Here is a 16,876-nt window from a genome sequence, read left to right as displayed (position 1 = left end):
CCCGCAGGTCGTGGGCTGTGGGCAGCAGCAGCAGCAGCATGTTGAAAAGGAAGGGCATGAGCAACATCATCTTTATTAAGGGGAAGGGTCAGTGTCGCTTTCAGCCGTACGGTGGCACTGAGAGAATGTCCAGTGGCCAACGCTGTTTGTCCTTAGAGCAACAGCAAAATCCTATGGCATCCCCCAGGCTTGTGCCTCTGCTAGCCCTGAGTGACAGCAGCACCGGCTGGGGGGCCGGAGGTGACTCCTGCCCCCCCTCCCCGCCCAGCAGTTGTACCTTGTCTCCAGCAGGCAAAAGGGAGTGTCCTGGGCTCTGCAGGAGACAGGCTTTTTTCTACCCTGTGCCCCATGTCATTAGAAAGCAGCAGCGGTCAGTCGTCAGCCACGATGGACAGGGCTCGCAGCTCGCTCAGCTTGGCTTCGTTCTCCTTCTCCCGCTGCTCATCCGTGAGGCCTGGCTCATCGATCTGCCCCGTCAGGTCTCCAAAGATCTTGTGCATCTCGGTGTAGTAGACGACCTGGGGAGAGAAGCCACCGTGAGCCACTGGCTCAGCCTCCCTTGTAAAATGGATTCTGCCTGGGGGTGTTGTCCTGTCCCACTCAGTACACACTTCCTCTAGCACCTGCCGGAGAGCGTGTTTGCTAAATGGAAGTTTAGGCTGTAGGGCTGTGCCTGGGGGTAGTACCTGTGTCGTGATGAGCCTGTGACAAACAGCTTCCTACACTGTAGCTGGCTAAGTCTGGAGCAGCAAGTGGAGGCAGCGGGGAGTGAGTCAGGAACTCCCTGCCTTCTGCAGAGGTCAAAAAGCCAGAAATCATCCCCCCTTGCACCACCCCACCTGGGGCCTATTCCCCTTGCTTCAAACCCCAACAGTGCCTCTCCCCCCACCTCTGTACAATGGGCTTGTGCCTCCTTCCTTTCTGCCGGCATGCCCAGGCGCACAGCCCACCAGCTGAAGTGCAGCTAGTGTCCCCCTCCCCCTCCCCAGTACACTGAAGGGCCTGTTTGTTTTGGCAGGCAGGAGCGGGGGCCACACAATTCTATTAATGTCTCTGAGGGGGGGCCAGCTCCAGGGAAGTGTCTGGCTTTCCGCTGTAGCAGGCAGCTCTGCTCCCACGGCCGCAGCAGGAATGCTGGGTTACACATGGCTAATGAAATCCACCCAGCAGCAGGGCCAAAGGGGGTTCTTCAATCAACAGCTGTCCACTCAGCCACCTCCAGTGTTCCCTGCAGGGACCCACAAGTGTCTTGCCTTTCATCCACAATACACAGCTGGGATTAGCAGTGTTGTTTGGTGAGCTCCAGCAGGATTCACCTTCTCTACTTTGGCACGGATGCCGCGGATTTGGGAAAACACCACTGTATTTAGAAACTCACACCGACCCCTTTCCTAATCTGACACAGCCCGCGGGAGAGCTACACTGAACCTCCCAACCCCGGTGTCATTCCTCCCTTTAGCTACCTCAGTTTACCCCCCAGTCCTAGGGCAAGGAAAGTATCCCACTCCTATCGGTCATTAATCCAAGCAGGAGTGTAGGGTGAGGCTGATGACTCTCTCTGCAGCTTACACCCCCCACGCGAAGGCAGAATCCTTGCTAACCTGCTGCTGGAGGAGCTAGTAAATAGTCTGACTGCTGATGCAGAGGAAAGCACAGGCACAGCTGAATGTGTAGGCCCAGGGTCTGTATCCATTTGCAAAGCTGGTAACTACAATCCACGGTCTGAGGAGGAAAAGACAGAGGCAGCCAGCAGCTGCCTTGTTCCTCAGGCGTGTGCTTTCCATGCCCTGCCTTTTGCTATTCGAACCAGGACCAGCTTTACTGAGTGGGCCCCACAAGCACCCTCCCTGCATGCTGGGTGCCTGGGATCTCAGAGGGAGCTGAGTTAGGCACTAAGGCGCTGCAGCTCTTCGTGGTGGTTTGTTTTTCTAGTTACAGCTGTACAGAACATGTAGCTGGGATCACGAGCTCTTCTCTGCGCGAATCCTAACCCGGTGCCTTTCTGGCACTGCCTTGCCATTTTAACATGGCTGGACAGGCCGGGTGGAGAGCAGTCAAACCAAAGCATGCCCGGGAGCCTCTGTGGAGTCAAGGTTCTAGGCCACAAAGTGAAGTACAGTGAGGGGAGCTCTCCTTGCACGTTTTCCTACTCCTAGAGCGTCTCTCCCCCCTCGACCCCCAAGATGCTGATGCTGCTACACACAAATCCACTAGGGGGCACCACACTCCAACTTGACCAGTGGATCAGGTGATGCCCCATTACTGAGTACCCGGAAGTACGAGAACACACACACACAGTCCTCAACTAAGATTAACTAGAGTCCCCCCAACTCCCTCCCTTTCCCTTGACCCTGGCAGCTAAAAGGCAGTGCTAATACATGGGCACTGCTGTGGATTTGGGGGGGCTGTTGACAGTCCCAGTACAATGATTCCTTGATCCCTCACGTTTATGCGTCTGTCTTCTAACGCTTGCCTCAGCATGACACACGGCTCCACTTCATGCTGCTGCCTTCTGCAAGCATTCCCAGCCTCCTCCTGTACTGACACCCAGGGTAAGTGACCAGACCGTCAATGTTCCTGGCCCTTGTACCGCTGCTAGATCATCTAGGCCCCGCTGTCTAACACAGAGCTACCTGCCAGTCCTGGGGATGCACACAGCCAGCATCTGGTGCCAGTGTAGTCCAAGAGGTGTACAAAAATACAGTCCCATTTTACTGCATATGGAGGTGTGCGTACAGTCAGAGACCTATCGCTACGAGAGGAGCCATGCTGGTGAGCTGCCAAACAGCTCTGGCAGGTACATGTTAGGGGGGGTCCTTTAAATTTCATGGACATGCCTGAACAGCTGAGTAACTTTTCTCTACTGTGGGGGGTGGGGGTGTGTGAGAGAGCGCGCACCCGACCAGCACCTGTGTGTAGCAGGTCAGACTCACAGGACTGCTGACAAGCAACAATGGCGGCTTTAACTCTTGAGTGGGAAGACATCGGAGCCCCATCAGGTCATGTTGCACAGGCCCCGCCCGTTGAAATGGGGTGTGACGACATCCCCTGGAGGGAGCTCTGTGCTACAGTCATGAAAGCTAGTGGGGGCATCCACACCCATGTCTCAGCGTTCCTGCTGAAATGTTTAGGAAACTTGGCATTGAAACGTCACAATGGTGGCCAATTGCTAGCAAGCCTAGTGAATGGGCAAGGAGAAAACAGCTTGGCTGTGTCTACACTGGCACCCTTCTCTGGAAAAGGGATGCTAATGAGACACTTTGGAATTGCAAATGCCACGGGGGATTTAAATATCCTCCGCGGCATTTGCATGGACATGGCTGCTGCTTTTTTCCGACTTGGGGCTTTGCCGGAGAAAAGCGCCAGTCTACACAGGCTCTTTTGGAAAATAAAGCCTTTTCCGGAAGATCCCTTATTCCTCTTAAAATCAGGAATAAGGGATCTTCCGGAAAAGGGTTTATTTTCCGAAAGATCCCGTCTAGACTGGCGCTTTTCTCCGGCAAAGCCCTGAGTCGGAAAAAAGTGGCAGCCATGTTCATGCAAATGCCGCGGGGGATATTTAAATCCCCAACGGATTTGCAATTCCAAAGTGTCGCATTAGCATCCCTTTTCCGGAAAAGGGTGCCAGTGTAGACACAGCCCTTGGGAAGAGTCTGGTGCTGCTCTGCCAGTCGTCTTTGCGACCTCACCTCCTGCCGGGGAGGGCGACTGTCAGCCACCGTGGCCACCAGGAAGGGAAGGGGCCTACCGTGTGGATTAGCATTTAAGGGGAACTAAACAGAACCTGGCAGCTACTACAGGTAATTAGAAACCCATTGCTAGGTACCACGTGCAAACCCGAGTTAGTAAGCCAGGCTCTGACCCTGCAACAAGCCCCTTAGGAGAAGGACCCCCCCCCACCCCATGCCAACGCTAAGCCTCACTTTAAATCACTACAGTTCTGCAGTGCTGCTTGCAGGATCAGGCCCATAGTTCCTGTAGCTCTCGCTCTCACAGTCACTGTCCCCCTGTGGTCAGCAAAAAGGGCTTATTCCTGAGCCCTTTCAGGAATACATACATTAGAACATCAGTTTACTTGTGCAAGAACGCATGGCCAGTGTAGACAGGCAGCAAGTTTTTGCGCAAGAGCGGCTGCTTTGGTGCACGATCGCGCCAGTGTAGACACAGCCAGGGGGCTGGGGGCTTCTAACAGCATTGCAGCACTTAACAGCAAACCTAACCCTCCTAACCCACCGCTGACCTAACGCGATAAAGTTGCTGCCCGGACGAGGCTGAACCCATGAGAAAAGCCCCATTTCATTTCCAACGGCAGGACACAGACGGAAAGCGGGCCTGATTGTAAAGCAGGCACGTGGGAAGGCAGCGTGCTTTGCACACTCCCATCAGCAGGAATCCTTCCCCTTTTCAGCTTAATATGCTAGCGTCAAAGTCCACGGCTAGGGCAATACTTGACTCCATCAATTCAGACAAAGCACGATCCGGGGAGGTAGCTAGTCAGAGCTAGAATGTGTCACCTGGGGCGTGGCGGGCGACCCTGACGGAGGCTGCAAATGGTTGCAAGCCCCGTGGCGCAAGAGGGCCAAGTTTGCCACGGGAATGCCAATGCCTGGCACAGAGACCCGGGGGTAGGGGGAAGGTGTCTAGTTAGGGCTCTAACCATAAAGCTACTTTTCTGGAGCTGTGTAGGGGATTCCAGGGGATCTTTCCCTTCTCGCTGGGCTCCCTGGCATTTCCCCCTCCTCTTCCACCTACTGCCCCTTCCTGCCAGGGTGCCCACAGGGGAGCTGGCTTTATTTATTACACGGTTTTCAATCCAGTGCTGGAGGGGGAGAGAGTCTCTACCCAGCCTCGACTCGGGAGCAGGAAATCCTAAGGATTCCCCCCACAGTTACTGGCTGACTCAGAGTAAGAGCAGCATCCCTTGCGCCGGACCAGCCCTCTGGAGGGACATCTCCGCTGCAAAGCGAAAGCTTCAGCAACGCGTCCCAGGGCAATGGACTTGGGCGGGCAGGCTGGGGGACGCAGGACAAAAATCAGCAGCCTTGATGTTCCTGTTCAGGCTGATCCTGGGCTCTGGGACTCTGCCCCCTCCCCCCTCCGGTCTGGTTCTAGTTTCATTCAGAAAAGCGATGGCCTCTGCCCCAGTGTCAGCTGTTCCGTGCCCCCTCCCCCCGGGGCTCTAGAACGATCTCGGCTATTCCACAGATCCCCGCCGATAAGAGCAAAATTAGAAACGCTGCTGAGTAACTTGAAACCCTGCGCAGCTACAGCCGCTCAGCGTGGAGGGAGAGAGGACCCGGAAAGACACCGGCTGCGTGAACGGGGGCGGCCATGCAGCCCCTTGCCATTCCCAGGACAAGGCCTGCTCCAAGGAGCAGGAGCTCATTAGGCGCGCCGGAGACGACGGGCCCAGGACCAGGGACGCACGTGCTCTAGCCAGAGGCTCCCGGGGGAGGGAGGAGGAGAGAGATCCTGCCCAAGCTTCTGCCTTCTTGGCCACAACAGGGACGCTGCAGGTCCGTGGGCTCAGCAGGGAGTCAGGACTCCTGGGTCCTATTCCTGGCTCAGCGCTGACTCATTAAGTGGCTTGGGGCAAGTCGCCTTCTTGGTCCGATTACCAGGGAAAAAGGCCCGTCTACTGCGTGTGCAGGGGGGGGCGCTGAGGCCGAGCGTGCCCTGGTAGGGCCAAGTAACCCAGCCGAGCGCAGCTGCGAACCACTCCGCCAGGGCTGCTACTAACCCTCCCTCTGCCCCAGCGAACTGACAGTCCCAGATTCCTTTGTGCTCACTGAGGCTCCTCAAGGGGCCCCTTGGTCTGTGATTCCTCCATCCATGGGGCAGGCAGGAAGAGAACACGCCACCCCTTCCCCCAGGACAACCTCCGGGAAAGGGACGCGGTGGGAGCGCTGGGGAATCTCGGCCCACACCTGGCACAGAGCCATGTGCTCACGGTCTCGGCCGAGGGGAACAACCCTGCGAGGTCCTGCAGTCCCAGTGCCAGGGAAAAGAGCAACTTTGGGAACACGAACCCGCATGCTCCTCTGGATGCTGAAACTCAGCTTCCGACCTGGTTGCTCCTTTAGAGGCGGGTCATCAAGGAGACCATCTGCTGTGGGCTGAGGCGCAGGGGGATGCAGCGCCGGCCTGACACCTCCAAACCAGCCCCTTTCATCCTCCCTGCCCGCCTCCCAAGGAGCGTGGAGCCCAGTGGAGGCGGAGCAGGGTTGGCGTTAGCATCGTGGGCACATGCCAAACCAAGGCCCCGAATTCTCACAGGAACGGTTCCAGCAGAGGCCTGTGAGCAAGCCCAGCCCACACAGAGTCATGTGCAGTCGGGGGACAGGCAGAGGCTCCTGCGGGGTGGGGTACACAAGTGCCAGCAGCAGAACCACCTGGGTTTGATGGGCACTTTGAAAGAGTAACACAGTCACCCCCCCAGGGCCGCGTGTTCTGGAGGTGCGGGGGGAAGGAGGGTGCAGGGCCGGTTTGGATTGCTGTCGCGGTAGAAGGGCTTTCAGCTCTCCGACCTCACGCTCCCAGTACCACTCAAACGCAACCGCCCTGCACAAGCTGGCACTTTGGGTTTCAAGGCCTCCTCTAAAAGATCCCCCCCGCCCAGAGAACTGCCAGGGGCTTTTATCTACCTCGGAAAGGCCACCTCTCCCCTGCTGTGGCTCTAGGCCAGGGGTCTTCCAACTCTGGGGCCGTGGCTTGTCAGGGCAAGCTGCTAGCTGACCACGAGACGCTTTGGTTAGCAGCGGGAGCTGGTGTCCTGCACTGTCCCCACCCCCCTGCGCTAGGAGCCCTCTCGTTTCAGCTCTACGATAGCGCTCCTCCTCGTCTCCAGCGGGCACGACCACGCCTGATTGCAGGGGATTCCGTTTCTGGGCAAGTGGCTTTCAAGTAACTCAGGGGCCCAAGTTCAGAGATATATTTGCACCTTCTGCTAGTCCCCTTCCTGTGCCTCGTACCCTGCCTTGGAATCGCTTGTTCGGACTTCCCACATCAGCTCTCGCTGGCTCACAGAGGCTCCTGCAGACATGGCCCGGAGGTTCGGGGCACAGCGCTTCTCTGGGACCCTCCCGAGTTCAAACCCCAGGAAGTGCTTCGGCTGATGAACGTGTGTGTCAGTTTCCTCCGAACTCCAGCGCCCGCGTGATGGAGATCGCTTTCACTAATGATCTTGGCCCCTCCTTGGCCTTAAAATCCATGGCGCAGAGAAAAATAGCAGCAAACGCAACTAACAGGAGAGGGTGGGAAGGAGTACGTTACAGCAGCCTCCCCCTCAATTAACTCACACCTTCCTCCAGATCGGTGTAAGTTACACCCGTTTCGCTGCTAAGTGGGTGTAGCTGGGTGGAAGGGAGCGCAAACTTGGCAGCCTAAGTGACAGCACCTCGCTTGTCACCCCAACATGCCTGGTGTGCGTCCATCCTGCCAACTAGCCAAGTCGTCTCCCCTAGCGGGAGTGACACCGAGCGAGCGCCTACACCTGCTCAGAAGGGAAAGAGCTTTGCTCTGCCCCACAAGCTGGTAGTCAGGCTGGTCAGCTCCGCAGGGAAAAGCTTCTGCACAGAGGTAACCGAAGCTACTTCTCGCCTCTCGCGTTCCCTCGCTCCACAAGAGGATCCCACAAGAAATATGGATCTTTCCCCTATCCCGCCTGGCCACAGCAGGCCAAGGTGTTCGGATCAATGAGCCCACATTCGCAGGGGCCTTTGCGTGGCCTGGGCGCTCTGCACTCAGGGATTGTTTTACTCATGCCCCCCCCCCCCAAAGTGAAGCACCAGATCCAGGCACCACTTGATGATGCAGAAAGGGCGCAAAGTTTATGTCAGCCTCTTCCACCCACTACGGAACCATATCCACGTCCAGCAGAAACCATCCTCTGCCAGGGGACAGGTCGGGCAGCCTCCCCGTCTTGCATCCGTCTAGAGCTTCCCCGAGAACCCCAAAGCTCCCAATCAATACTGGTCAACCGTGGCGTCCTTTCCCCTCATCCTTCCAGGGTCACTGCAAACTCCACGTGAGATGTAGCAGGCGGACAGAGAAGGCAACAGGCTCGACACCTGTTCAAGTGAGGGTCTTAGGGACCCTTGTGCTGGTGAGACCAACCCTTCACCTCAAGAACACGAGAGAGCCCGAGAGGAACACGCGCCAATGGCCAGTGCAGGGGGAGGTTTCACGACCGGGTCTCACCTGAGCTCGGATCAACGATTCAAAGCTGGGCTCGAAGTAGTCGATGCGGCTGCTGTAGAACTTGGGCATCTCCTCCAGAAGCTGCTTGTTTTTGGCTTCGAAGTCCTCCTTCACCGGCCTCAGCTCCTCCCGGGCCTGCGGAACGAGCAAGGGGCTTTAAAAATCCCCGTCCCAAAACAAACCGACCGATGAACTTCCAAAGGCCGGCCCTGAGCACTGGCTGGTCATACTCCGGCCCCTGGACAACTCGCCACCTCAGTCAGGAGACATTACGAGGGGGATGGGCAGGGCAGCTGTCTCCATGCCTGACTTCTGCCCACAAAGAGAGCCCCAGGCCGGGGAAGCTGGCGCGCCACCGTCTCCGAGGGTCACTGGACTCTAACGCCACGACGGCAGGTTCCTCGGTCTGCCACGTGCACAAGTCGACTCAGGGCGTGGCACCAAACGCCACCAGTCTCACCGGGGTCAGGCTACAAATGTGAGACACAGCTTCTGTTCTGGGGAGAGCAGGGTGCAGCTGGCCTGCTGGGAGAGGCATAATGAGATATGAATGCTCTACACGGGGCCCCTAAAAGGGTCTGGGCTCTGAAACCGAACAGGGCAAGAGCCTCTAGCCTGCTGCCCCAGGACGCAAGCCCTGCTATTTAACCGGTGGGTGCAGCCCTGAGGTCAGATGATGTTTCATTAGGACACGGGGTCACCGTGAAACACTCCATAGCCCTTGCGATACCAGGGGCTCATGCCTGTGCCCAGACGGCATCTTCAGAGAGGCGCCATCAGGCCAGCAAAGCAACCTCACTAAGCTGCCTGAAGAAGAGAGTAGGGGAGACTCCAAGCCGGGGCGGCGTTCTTGGGCCTGCTAGCGCTGCTGCCGACGGTCCTCTGCCTATCCTCAGGGTTTGCTCCCTTAACCCTGTACCCTCCAAGGATTTGCCGGGTCACCCTCAGGGGGAGCTCTCCGGCCTTTGCACTTTGCCTGTGACCTTCCACTGGGTCAGTCCTCTTGGTGCTCTTTAAACAGACGCGTGGGGAGAAAGGGAAATGTCTCTGAGGAGGGGTGGAAAAGGGCAGCAGGGGGTGGGCACTGAAACATTAGACATGTTCAAGTCTGCCACTTAATCCTGGTGCCATTCCAAAGGGAGGGGGGCGGGCTAGCAGCGAGATTCCACATGCGGGTCCTGCTCCGGCAGGGTCTAATCCCACGGTCAGATTGGTGTTAAGACAGGTTCCGGGCCGTTGTTGGGACGGCATGCTAGAGATACAGCGCAGGCATAACTTCCGGCTAGCGAGGTCTTAAAATTACCAGGCTTGAAAGGGGCAAATTCATTGTCTGACACCAATCAAGTTGCTCAAATGGAGGCTGCATTCCAGCTCCCGGGAGGGGAGGGGAAAGGGGTGTTAATTCAGGAAGCTTCCTGCATCCAAAAATTGAGGGCTCTAAAAGGTCCGATGTGTATTTTAGGCTGGGTGGGAATACACACAGAGACTAAGCAAACCCCCTACCACATATCCGGATTGTCTCTTGAATAGCGTCGATTAGGTCCTCTCTGACAGCAGCTCTGGCTACCCCCGGTGGCCAAGGCTTTGAGAATTGATTTCAGATTTTCATGGGGAAAAATGAGCTCATCCCAGAAGTTCATTAGGGAAAAAAAATAAAACCAACTTAATCACCCGGACAAAAGAACTCACATTTTTCCAGCCATAGCTTTAGTCACTGGGGTAGAGCAGCATAAGCTGCTTACTAGGAAGCCTGAATTCTCTTTTGTTAATGCTGATCGGGCTGTTCTTTAACGCAATACTTAATTTCGTGGGGAAAGTGATCAAAAGCGTGTGGGCTCTGAGGAAGGCGAATATTCCTGAGAGGTTTTACGCACAATGGTTTGTGGAAATGACCCATTTGGTTGGGGTTGCTGGGAAGGTTTCCTTTGAATCCCCCCCCCCCAATTTTGCTCAAATTTCTGAAAGACACAAGAAGAGTTGAGGAGGTTTCAAGAGAACTTGGAACTGCCATTTTGTCAGACTCAGATTTGTATCTGCAAATGTGCAGAATGTGAACGATTTTTTAAAATAGCTATTTAGTCAAATTCTGAAATTCATAGAACCATAGAGCTGGACCTCAGAAGGTCATCAAGTCCAGCCCCCTGCTCTAGGCAGGACCAATCCCAACTAAATCAACCCGGCCAGGAAATTCAGGGGACTGCTGTCTCCTAATGAGGGGCTGCTCTTACAGGTCCCTCCAGTTCTTGTGGATTTTCATTTGGAAAGGAAATTGTCTCTTCTTACACCGAGTGTTTTTCATTTACCTGGATTTGCGCATGTCAATTTCATATTGCCCTGAAATGCTGAATAAGTCAGCCTATATTGTAGGGAATTTAGACACAGATCTAAGAAACTGAAAGACAGAAGATCATTCCATTCATTTCCCTGCTGATGTTGGGTTGTATCTCAGTGCACATTTACAAGAGATTTCCCCTGTTCAGTTTTAAATGGCGTTCCCATCATGTGTGTCTATGCTGTAGCTCAGGGGTCTCCAAACTACGGCCCGGGGGCCGGATGCGGCCCGCGAGGCCCTCTCATCCGGCCCATGGAGACCTTTTTGGATTCAAAGGCAGAAGAAGTGAGATTGTTTCAAAACCCATTTGAAGCAGATGTGGCCAGTTGCCCAGATGAACTGCAGCTGGAAGTCATTGAGTTGCAAGCAAATGACCTCCTTAGGGACAAGTTCAAAATAGGACTGGTGGGTTTTTACCAGTTTTTGCCCAAGGAAGACTTTCCTAATGTCAAAACTTTTGCATCAAGGTACCTTTCAATCTTTGGAACAACATACCTGTGTGAACAAACATTTTCAAGAATGAAATACGTGAAGAACAATTTGAGAACAAACTTGTCCGATGATAATCTCAGGTCACTGTTGATGTTAGGGACAACAAATCTAAAGCCAGAAATGTCTGCTATTTTGGCATCCAGGAAACAATTTCACCATTCACACTAATACAGGTGTTCATGTGTAGTGTATCAATGTGTTATTAAATAATAACTGAATAAAATAATATTAAATAAATAATTAAAAACAACATCCATGTTTTGATTGTTTTTTATTTGGACCTCAAGTGTGTAGTCGGCCCCCGAACTGCTGTTTGATAGTTAATGCGGCCCTCGGGCTGAAAAGTTTGGAGACCCCTGCTGTAGCTTAACAGACCTTCAACGCCTAGATTTTCGGTATTAATTTCATCCAACTACTTCCAGTTATCCCCTCCCTTGACTGTGCCAAATACCTCGGTGCTTACACCCTTCCACAATACTTTGCACGTCAGGGTGAAACATTTGTACCAGAAATTGTAGTGCCCTGAGTCTCTCCAGAGCTTTGCAATCCCAGAAGCGAGCGCCTGTCTCCCAGCTCTGTACCTGGTGTAGCTTGGCCAGGATGGGGCCGGTCTTCTCCTTCTCTTCGTATTTTTCTACCTTGCTCTGCAGCCGTTTGTAGTCTTGCAGTGTCTGCTCACGCCTCTTCACTGCCATGTTCAGGCTGGGGAACACGCTGCTAAACCTGGAAGGGGGGGGAGGTTCAAATAATACAACCTTGGTGAATGCAGTGGCCTGGCTGGACTCATCTTAAGAGAGAGAGCTGCTTGGCCAAACTCCCAGCTAAGAGCCTGTGAATTCAAGGTGCTCAGGCAGAATTCAGTATGACACTGGGAGTGGGTGGCAGCACCTGTCCTCAGATTACCGGTCGCACAGAGGCAGGGGTGGGGCAAGTGCCCTTGTGGCCCAAACCAACCCCCAAACGTCTTTACTAGGAATCGGATCAGGCCCATAATCTGCACAAGTCTGTCCATGCAGCAGGACACGAGGTTATGCGACAGAGCAGCATTACGTCTCTTGGCGCATCCAGCAGCTGCCTCGTGGGTTCTCAGCCTTTAGTGTCTAAAATGCATTTCCTGTGAGCCGCCGGCAGCCCTCTGAAAGATGCAAACGTGAAGCGCGGAGAAGGAATTCAATAGAGAGCGACCTGGGGGCTGGACTAGGAGTAAAGGAACAGGGCTGGACACGTGGAAATTCAGATTATCAGTAAACATTTAACAGTGAAAGCTACAAGGCCTGGCAAAGTCTTCCAGGGAATGGGGTGGAAGCCCCACAGCTCAGGATATTTAAAATTAGACAGGGAAAAATGCCAGGATGGAACATTTTTGCACTGGCCTCCGGGTGGGCATGAACTAGCCAGGACCTAAGAGGGCTTTTCCAGCTGTAAGGTCTATGACGCAATGAACGATACAGAGGGAAGGAGAGAGATAAGAGCTGTTGGCCCTGCAGTGAGCAGAATGGTTCAGCTACACGTAGCAGTCCCGTCTCTCCGCTCCTGGGGACTGGAAAAGAGGCTCACCATAACTGATCTAGCCCTCAGCATTTCCCCAAGAGAAGAGAAAAGCATGAACTAATGCCTGGGACAGGAAAGAAGTCACAGGGAATGCACGAAACATCCTTTCCTATCTCCTGCTTTGGGCTGGCTAGCACTCCAGGGCATGATCCTGCGAGGGGCTGAGCAATATTCCCTCTGATTTTTTTCCATCCATGTGTGGAATAAATTTGCACTGAGGCATGTGTGAATGTGCACCACCAGTATAAACAAAAATCTAGCCGGGGGCGCTCTGTTAATCAGCTGGGTGGCATTTCAATCTCTCCGGAGTGGCCGCCCAAGCGCCCAGCTTCCAGGGAACACTGGTGCTGAGCTTCTCCAATGATTCAATAGGAGTGAAGCATCTTGTAGGACTTAAAGCTGCAACTGATGGAACAGAACGAAACCCTGATCCCCTCTTTGGTGTATGAGGACGAGCTCCATTTTGCTACTTCCGAATGCGGACAAGAACTTGCTCACCCCATCCCGCTTCCTGCACGGAGCATGGAAGAACAATGGGGATTTGTCTAGGTCAGAGGTGGTCAACAGAGTTGGCTCCTGGGGGGCCGCCGCCGCTATATTTACCTGCATCTCAGCTGGTACTGGCGACTGCAGCTCCCATTGGCCAGGAACGGTGAGCTGCAGTCGCCCTGGCCAATGGGAGCTACAGGAAGCGGTGGGGACTGGTACAATGCTTCCCCACAGCTCACATTTGTTGGGAGCAGCAATCTCCAGCCAAGAGGAGCTTTAGTCGCCCGTCCCTGCAGAGGCACAGGTAAATACAGTGGTGGCGGCCTGCCAGGGGCTATCCCTGGTGGAGCGGATCTGGACCGCGGGTATTTGCCCACCCCGGTCTAGATGCTCAATATTCACCAATAGAACGGTTATAAAAAAATATTCCCAGCAACTTTTGTGGCATTTTCCACTAGTGCAAGTGTGATGCAATCCCGACTCTAATACCCCTTCACTAACTGGAACACTGCCCGGTGGCGATTCCAAGACACACCGCTCCTTTTACTGGGTGGCTCTTTCTCTTTAATCACAAAGGGACTGCCCTGCTTTCTCCTTCATAGACGGACCCGGCCAACTCAGTTTAAATCCAGAGTTTAGAAGCCGTTAATAAGAACAAGGAGAGACACAAAACCTAGTCCAAATAGAAATGTTTTTATTACTGTATACATTTCCCCAGGCATTGTGAGACTGAATTAACGAATGTTTATAAGATGCCTCGAGTCCCGAGCTGATGGAAGGTGCAACTAAAAGGGAAAGTTACGATCACTATTTTAGGCAGCTGACTGCGATAGCAAGGGAGTGGATCCAAAGAGGCCCTTCCCAGCCTTTCCTTCCCATGTCCAGTTTTCTTAAGCTAAAGTTACATCAACTACATAAAGTCTAGTTGATTGTACACACCTAGTTAGGGGTAGTTAAGTCCTCCTGCCAAGCCCGGTGATGTTACAGCCACACTTTCCTATTTTTTGTACAAGTCTTTTTTCTCCTGCTAGTGCGGTGTCACACACCAATATGGGAAGCTGTCTGTCTACATGGGGGGGGGGGGGGGGAATACAGACACGGCCCCTACACCAAGTGCTGGTAAAGGCACCTGGCAAACAAACTGACAGAGGAGAGAAAAATACCACCCGCCTGATTCATTTCGCAGCATCCAAGGTGTTATTTGCAACGTTCATACAGATGTGAAAGTCTTACATGGATGGTGTCCCGGATAATTGTGAACCCAATGACAACCATCTTGTGCTAATGCCCGAGCGTTCACAAGTGACAATGATTTGCTGTGAAACCAACGGGTCCAGCGTCACTGTCCTGAGCACGCGAGGTGCAAAACACAAGGAAGTATCAGTGACAGGAAGGAAATGAGACGGTGGACGTTTTTCAGGGTTAATAATCTACAGGTTTAACATAGGGCAAAGGAGCTTTTAACTTAGAACTGACCTGATCAGTGTCTCTTCGACACCGAGTTCCAGCTAACACTGCGTCCATCTCTCTTATCACTACCACACTGTTCTGCCGAACTTTAGTAGTTTGGATCTTCCTGGTCCGGCACCCTTGGGACCTGACTGGTCCTGGAGGAGGGATTTTTCTGGACCAGGGGAGGTCATTTCTGGCCCCTGCTGCTGGCTGCTGCCCCTCCCACTGGGCTTCCTGGCTCTCCCCCACAGCCCAGCTGAGCTGCGCCCTAGACCTCCTGCTTCCCGCCCCCTGCCCAGCTGTCGCTCCCCCACCCCCGACATTGCACTGGGCTCCTGGCCCCTCCACTTCCTGCAGCGCCCGGACGCTCTGATCCTGGAACATCCGAAGCTCGTCCAGACCACGGATGTTGCCGGACCAGAGAGTTCCGGCTGACAGATGCAGCTTATGCTGGGTTTACCTCCCTCATACAACAGATCCAGTTCTAAGCATGTGGTGAACCTGACTCCTCTCTAGTCAATCCAAACTGCTTCTGCCGGGACCATCTCTCTAGCCCATTGCTTCGCCATGACACCTGCTCTGCCTGGTTGGATCAACATGTTCCACGGAGCAAATTCACAAGTGTCGCCATCCAGGTTCTCCCCCCACCGCCCCTGCCCTGAACTCTGGTCTCCATTCAGGTTCCCTCCCAGTCTCTCTGATTTTATGCCAGTCTCTGCGCCTCTTCCCACAGCTAGGTGGGAGGATTATTCTAAGAGGGGTGGGCGAGATTCTGTGGCCTGCACTGTGCAGGGGGTCAGACTAGATGATCATAATGGTCCCTTCTGACCTTAAAGTCTATGAGTCTATGAGCTAGCTCCTCCCTTTCTTCCATGCTGCCCCTTCTGCCTGGCACCTCCCCGCCCAGAGCCTGCTGGCCCAGCACGTCACTTGCCTGGTTTAAATCCCTTCCGAGTGCTCACTTCTGCCACCTCGCCTAGGCAACGCAAGGGGAAATCAAAGAATTCCTGGCACCGCGAAGCCGTGCCCACGTCTCACTGAGTTGCTTCATCTTCTGATCACCGTCACTTTTGTCCCTTATGGCCCTGGCTCTATCCCAAACCATCAGTGTAATCTCACTGCTCTGCTGGGGGGAAGGGGATGCACCAGGTGGCTGTGCATTGGGGGTGGGGGAAGAATTTCGTGCCTACCTGAGGCTTGCTGTTTGGTGGCTTGCTGTCCCTCCCCAAACTGCGCCCGTGCCCCCAAACCTCCCGTCCTGCTCATCAGTGCCAGGTCATGCTCAATCTAACGTCAGTCGCTTTAGGGTCAATGGTTTACCAAGAGGGTTAAGCAGATCAGAGACTCATAGAGCTGGAAGAGACCTCAGAAGGTCAAGTCCAGCCCCCGCCCAAGGCAGGACCAATCCCGACTAAATCAACCCAGCCGGGGCTTTGTAAAGCTGAGACTTGAACACCTCTAGGGATGGAGATTCCACCACTTCCCTAGGGAACCCACCCCAGTGCTTCCCCACCAGCCTAGGGAAATAGTTTTTCCTAATATCCAACCTAGACTTCCCCTCTGTAACTTGAGACCATTGCTCCTTGTTCTGCCATCTGTCACTACTGTGAACAGCCTTTCTCCATAGGAACCTGTTGGGTATTTGTGATCTCCTACATGTGGAGACATCCCTTCCTTTTCAGCTGTCCCCTTTGCGGCTTTCACCATTGGAGAGTGGCAGAGAGGTACGTTAGCCTGGGAGCCGCTGTTCTAATCCTGGCTCGAATGCTCTGACAAATCACAACTGCTCTGTCTCAGCTTCCCCCATGGGTCCGAGAAGGGTTACCAGTCAGATCTCCAGTTTTAGGCTACACGGGATGAAACCTCTCCGAAGCAACAGCACGAGAACGTGTCTTTTCTAATGCAGAATGCCCACCCCAATACCCAACAGGTTTGGAGCACTGAAAACTGGGGATGGGCCCCCAAAAGCGCCTGTGTGGGAAGGTGAAAAGCACCGTGCAAATGGGGACTACCACCTGGGCAGAAAACAGAAGTCTCCTCGATCCACTCCTAGCGCCCATTTCTGGTCCACTGTTGCAGACCAGAAAGAGGAAGGCAGGTTAGCACTGGGCTGCAGGAGTGGTCCTGCTTCGTCTCAGCGGGCCGCAAGGCTGTCGTAACGGAGACGGTCTCCCGGGAGAGGGCGGTTTCGCTCCCGGTGCTGGCGCCCCTAGAATGTGCCGATGGAACCGTAGCGATGCTGTGATTGGCTGCTGAGGGTGTGTGCGGCTCGCACAGTCAGCGTCATGTGCGATCTGCAGGCCCCTCACTTCACGGGCCTTTGCGTTCCGTGCGTGTCTCGTTAGTTGGAAAAAAACGACG

The 16,876-nt window shown here is 54.2% G+C and overlaps 1 protein-coding gene across 6 annotated transcripts in view; it reads right to left on the bottom strand.

Moving 5' to 3' along the window:
* Positions 1-53: 53 nt before the first annotated feature.
* The window catches only part of BIN3 (bridging integrator 3), a 71,887-nt gene continuing 55,064 nt past the window's right edge, over positions 54-16,876 (bottom strand). For all 6 annotated transcript variants that reach the window (XM_075910848.1, XM_075910846.1, XM_075910849.1 and 3 more), the window contains 3 exons: positions 11,605-11,746; positions 8,200-8,334; positions 54-518 (listed from right to left, as the gene is read on the bottom strand). In XM_075910848.1, coding sequence (XP_075766963.1) covers positions 372-518; positions 8,200-8,334; positions 11,605-11,746 — 424 coding nt within the window. In that variant the 3' untranslated portion in view covers positions 54-371. The remainder of the gene's footprint in view (positions 519-8,199; positions 8,335-11,604; positions 11,747-16,876) is intronic.

This window comes from Pelodiscus sinensis, chromosome 28 (genome assembly GCF_049634645.1).
Source record: "Pelodiscus sinensis isolate JC-2024 chromosome 28, ASM4963464v1, whole genome shotgun sequence".
Lineage (NCBI taxonomy): Eukaryota > Metazoa > Chordata > Testudines > Trionychidae > Pelodiscus > Pelodiscus sinensis.
The sequence above is the reverse complement of the archived record's forward strand: the minus strand, read 5'-3'. Positions and strand labels throughout refer to the sequence as shown.